Genomic DNA, 6,134 nt, shown 5'->3' with positions numbered 1-6,134 from the left:
GGTCACATAAGCGAGAAGGGTCGTCAGGTACTAATGAATAAAAAATTTCTTCCTAATTTGAAATCCTTGAATTTGGATTTTTGCAAACATTGTGTATTTGGAAAACAATGTACACTAGAAGTCATAATAGTAAAGGAATTTTCGGCTATATTCAGTTTGATCTTTGGGAACCATCTCCTACTGTATCTTATGAAGGTGCATTATACTTCTTAACATTTAGTGATGATTTATCCATGAAAGTCTTGGTCTATATGTTGAAAATAAAAGTTGATGTATTTAATTTTTTAAAACAATTTAAAGCTATGGCAGAAAATAAAACAGACAAATCAATTAAATGTTTAAGAACTCACAATGGTGATGAATTTACTTGCTTAGAATTTGAGCAATATTGTAAGGATGAAGGGATTGTTAGACATAAAATTGTTGTTTATACTCCTCAACAAAATGACATTCTTGAACATATCAATCAAAATCTTATGTAAATAGCCAGAATCATGATCAACAATGCTAACTCGTAGAAGGAGTTATGGGTAGAAGCAGCATATACTTCTTGTTATTTGGTAAACATATCACCTTTAGTTGTCATTAATTGTAAAATTCCTTAAGAAGTTTGGTCAAGTCAGTCTTGTGATTATTCACATTTAAGAATTTTTGGTTGTGATGCTTATGCTCTTATTCCAAATAATCAACGTTCTAAGTTAGACCCAAAAGAAAAATGTTATGTCTTTGTTGGGTATGACTATGCGGTGAAAAGATACAGGTTATGAGATCCTTATTCACGTAAGATAATCATTAGTAGGCATGTAACATTTGATGAATCTTCTCTTCTAAAATCAGATGTAAAACTTGAAAAGGAATAGGTATCGCCGAATGAAGAAATTCAGTTGGAGGCTAAACCTTTTTCAGAAACTCAAAAGGAAGGAGAGAAAGGTGAAGGAGGTGGAAAGGAAACTGTAGAAGTTCAGGAACTAGTCCAACCACTAGTCACTGTATCGAGATATACAAGAGAAATAAGAACACCTAAAAGGTATGAAGATTCTACTTCATCTCTTGCATTAATTAATGAAGATGAGGAACCTTATTGTTATCATAAAGCAGTGGGTGATGTGGATAGAAAAAAGTGGAAAAAGGTTATGGATGAAGAAATGGATTCCTTAGCCAAGGACAAAACCTAGGACCTTGTAGAACTTCCTGAAGGGAGAAGTGTTGTTGGATGCAAATGGATTTTCAAATTGAAGCGAAATTTTTATGGAAGTATAAAAAATATAAGGCGAGGCTGGTAGCAAAAGGGTATTCCTAGGTTGAAGGTATTGAATTTCATGATATCTTTTCATCGGTCATAAAACTTGTTTCTATTCATACAGTGTTAATACTAACGACATTACTTTATCTTGAGTTAGAATAGTTAGATGTTAAAATAAATTTTCTTCATGGAGATTTGGATGGAGAGATTTATATGGAAGAACCAAAATGTTTTGTTCACGCTCGCAACAAAAGATTAGTTTGCAAGCTTAATAAATCATTGTATTGCTTGAGGTAGTCTCCCAGGGAATGGTGCAAGAAGTTTGACTCTTTAATGGTGAGCTAGAACTTTACTCGAAGTGAGTATGATCATTGTGTGTACTTTAAGAGTTTCAATGAAATATTCATTATCTTGGTCTTGTATGTTGACGATATGCTTATTGCGAGCAAAATCATGGAAGAAATCAATAGGATAAAGGCGTATCTTTCTAGGATGTTTGATATGAAGGATCTTGGGGCATCAAAACATATCTTGGGCATAGAGATACACAGAAACAAGAAAAATGGAAAGCTCTCATTATCACAACAGAAGTATGTTGAGAAAGTAATTGAAAAGTTCGGTATGATCAATGTGAAACCTGTTAATGTTCCATTAGCTTCCCATTTTAAGCTTTCTTTGGTTTTGAGTCCTAGAACTGATGAAGAAAAGAAGTATATGTCTCGTGTACCATATGCAAATTCGGTAGACAACTTAATGTATGCGATGGTATCTATAAGACCTGACATTTCATAAGTAGTTGAAGTTGTCATTAAGTTCATGGCAAATCCAGGAGAACATTGACAAGAAGTGAAATTGGTGCTTCGGTATTTGAGAGGCACAAGTGACCATTGTATCATATTTAATGGTAGTGAAGGTTCAATTTGCGGATATGTGGATGGTAATTATGTAGAAGATTAGTACAAGAGGATATCTACTACAAGATATGTCTTTACTCTTGCAGGTGGATAAATTATTTGGATGTCAAAGCTTCAAGAAGTAGTTTCTTTGTCTATTACTGAAGCAAAGTATATAGCTGCTTAAGATGCCTGTAAAGAGGCAATCTCATTGAAAGGTATACTTGATGAGATTGGAAGGACGTAGGAGAAAGTGAATGTATTTTGTGAAAGTTAGAGTGCTATTTAAATGGCTGCAAATCAAGGTTATCATGGCAAGACTAAGCACATTGATGTAAGGTACCATTTCGTAAGACATGTGATCAATGGCAGCAAAGTAGCTTTCAAGAAGGTCCATACAGCAGAGGATCATGTATACATGTTCACAAAGCCAATTTTAGTAGAGAAGCTTTGATGATGTTTTACATCTCTTGGCTTGTAGAAGAGATGATGAATGGGCATGGGCAAGGGATGAAGAAAATTGTTGTCAAGTTGGAGATTGTTAAAGAATGGCAACAATTAATGATTATCTCAGTAAATTTAGTTTTACTATTTAGAAAGTTGTGTAATCATAGGGAGTTATGTAACAAAATCTTTGTATTAAAATGGTGATTGCTAGAAAGGCTTGATGTAACTTCGAGACCCATTTTTTACTTTGGATCAATAAGAATTGCAATCTTTCCCGTGAAGGTTTTCTTGACACAGTGTCACGATTTTACCACGTAAATACTTTGTGTATTCTTGTTGTGTGAATTAATTTATTTCTTGTAAATTTCTTCCTTATTTAAATATTAACGAGTTCAAATGCAACAAATGTTATGTCACTCAATATCATGTCACTTAGTATTATGTCAATTAGTAATAATATATAGGAAAGAGAAGGGATCTGATAGTTTCTACAATTTTTGAGAAGACAATTTTTCAAGGTATGAACTTCATCCACCATTTCCCTTCCGTATAATGTAAGTAATTTAGACGAAGCGCTTTCTGATCAAGTCCCCCAATTATATTTATTATTACTAATTGACATAATATTATTTCACTTAATATCATGTCCATTAGTAATAATATATAGGAAACGGAAGGGATCTACAATTGTTGAGAAGACAATTGTTCAATGTACGAACTTCATCAACCATTTCCCTTCCGTATAATGTAAGTAATTTAGACGAAGCGGTGTGTGATTTAGTCCCCCGAAGACTTTGAGGCATCGCATAAATTAAAAAAGGTTTTACCGATATCGGAACAGAGTGATACGTGTCCACATCACACGTTTCAACACGATATCGACGCGGCTATACGATATCGTGATCGCTATATCATTTCGGGGTTTTGATGTTTGAAACAAATTTCGGCGTTTTGTTTTGATTGAAAGAGGGGGCATTAGAAGAGGGGGCATTTGATCCCTAATCTAGAATGAATGAATTGGGTAAGCACCATCTCCACGCAACTCCGGCTGCAACGAGGAAATAGTAGAGATTTTGGGGAATTCAAAGACCATCCATCCCCAACCAGAAGAAGAGAAGAATTCGGATGATCACTTCCACGAAAAGAACTGAAAGATTCTGGGAACTTCCGGTAGGACACCTCTGCCATCACTCTGCACAGGGCTTGGAGGCTTCCAAGAAGAAACTGGAGATTCAAGAACGTTCCAGAGAGACATCTCTGCCATCACAGCACCGTGTGGATCATACCTGCAACTTGTAATCCTGTTTTATGATGTTTTATACGCGCTGTTTGATGTTGTTTTATACGCGTCGTGCATGCCACCTTCTGCCTGGAAATTAAGAAGTAACTTCATACTTCCATCACAGTCCTCCTGCTTTATTATATTTTGATGTAAGTGGCGTATTATACCTTCACTCTTTAATAATTTGAAGTTTTTTAAATTTTGATACACGACGTAGTATGCTAACTTGATAATGCAAATTATGAATTATACTAGTACCACTCGAAACTACACAGTATGCCATTTTTTCTTCTAAATGCAACTTCTATCTACGAGCTTTATCTCAAGCTGTGGGTGATTACAATATTGTTCATGCACAACTGGTTTAATTTAAAAAATTATAAATTATAAATATTTTTTAAAATAAATTTCACCATATTTTATAATTAAATTATAAACATAAATATACATATGAAAATTATCATAATTATGAAATAATAATTTAAGAGACAAGTTCTCCAACCAATTATTTAGAGACAAGTTTTCCAACCAATTTCTAAAATGTTAAAACGATAATAATTCACAAAATTATACTTTTATATCTCAAATAAATCATACCCGTATAATTTTTTTTGAATATGGTTTCCACTAAGTCCACCGAGAATATTTGTAAGATGTTAATATTATTCACTTCTAATCACTCAACTACAAAGCTTGGTTAACCTTGAAAGTGTCCAGAAAATTGAAACTTAACCTTAAAAGTGTCCAGAAAATTGAACATATAACCTTTCGAGCTTGAACCAACTTCATCAAGAAAATTAAAATAAAATAAAAATTTAAACTGATATATTTACAAATAAATAAATTTGTAATTTTGTATTAATTTTTTTTATATAAACTACACTGCATAATCACCACCACAATGAAAAAGGTTTATATCAACCACATTAGTGCAGATTCACCACGATGACTTCGGATTACCTGTACATAACGGGTGAATGGTAAAGTAGGCGTTCGTTGATGGAAGGTGTGTGGAGCACTGGTGGAAACTTCGTTTAGGTCGGTGGACAGTTTGGGCTACATTTTGCGAGCACATTAGTTCAGCTTCAATTTTTATTTGAAGAAGCGCGCTCCCTCTCTTTGTTGCAGTTTCCGCTTCGCCTTGCCATGAATCTGTTTGCCCTCCCGCGCATCATCTTAATATTGTTATTATCATTACTACTTCTGTGGATCCATCCACCCATGGATCTTATTGCCTGCGCGCGCCTCATCGTGATATTATTATTATTACCCCCACCCATGGATATGTTTGCCTGCCTGCGCAGCATCCTCATCTTCGTATTATTATCCGTGGATCCATCCACTCATCCAGATTGCAATGCCACAACTCGTCATATATTTCCTTCCATCGATCTGCGCATCATCATAATATTAACATTATCTCTGGCAATCCGTGCATTCAATGAGAATCTACTGTCCAAACACATAACTGCCCGTCATGTTAAGTTGCCTTCTGCTTCCTCGCCAGGCTGCTCTGCCTCAACTTCTTATACCCATTATGATGTGTTCATAAATTATAGAGTCCGAGACCTTAAACACACTTTGGCCCTCCCTCTTTACCAGAGGCTTCAATCCCGGGGATTGAGAGTCTTTCTTGACTAGACCGAAATGGTTGTTGGACGCAACATTTATGATCAAATAGTAGCGGCTACTAGTGGGGCCTCTGTTCATATAGCTCTCCTCTCTCCAAATTATGCAGAATCGGCTTTTTGCCTTGATGAACTCGTCCTCGTCGTAAATTCTGGGGCCATCATCATTCCTGTATTTTACGACGTTGATCCTTGTGAACTCTTGTCCAGGGGCAAACATAAAAGTGGAGCATACGATAAAGCCCTGCGCGCACACGAAGAAACGCAGCAATACGACAGCAAAAGAATTCAGCAGTGGAGAGATGCTGTTGCTCATGTTGCAAAGATCAGCGGACGGGAGCGGAAGGCATTTAATGGGTGAGCATCATAGCTTTTAGTCTGTTGGATTAGTAGGTACATGCTATATTAGGTAGGCTCCTCTCACTAATAATGTTACCCTCTTGGATATGAATACAGGGAACTCAAACTCTTGCATAAGGTCGTGCAGGATGTGTTGAAATTTTTTCCAAACCTACCAGCTGAAATTGCTTGTGAATGATGCTGGAGCACCCTTGGCATCGCTGAAATCCTACACCCAGGTTCCTGAAATTGCTGACAGCGTTCATGGCGATTGATGGCCAGAAAATCACGATTACTTTACC

The 6,134-nt window shown here is 35.9% G+C and overlaps 1 protein-coding gene across 1 annotated transcript; it reads left to right on the top strand.

Annotated features, from left to right (window-relative positions):
* The first annotated feature begins 5,512 nt into the window (after nucleotides 1-5,512).
* On the top strand, nucleotides 5,513-5,854 carry LOC149216373 (putative 2' cyclic ADP-D-ribose synthase BdTIR). The gene has a single exon (XM_089389926.1). It carries the CDS (start codon nucleotides 5,513-5,515, stop codon nucleotides 5,852-5,854), a length of 342 nt encoding a protein of 113 aa, XP_089246052.1.
* The last annotated feature ends 280 nt before the right edge of the window (nucleotides 5,855-6,134 follow it).

This window comes from Pinus tabuliformis, chromosome 1_1 (genome assembly GCF_031772625.1).
Source record: "Pinus tabuliformis cultivar Carrire ecotype Pingquan chromosome 1_1, CPIR1, whole genome shotgun sequence".
Classification (NCBI taxonomy): Eukaryota; Viridiplantae; Streptophyta; class Pinopsida; order Pinales; family Pinaceae; genus Pinus; species Pinus tabuliformis.
The sequence above is the reverse complement of the archived record's forward strand: the minus strand, read 5'-3'. Positions and strand labels throughout refer to the sequence as shown.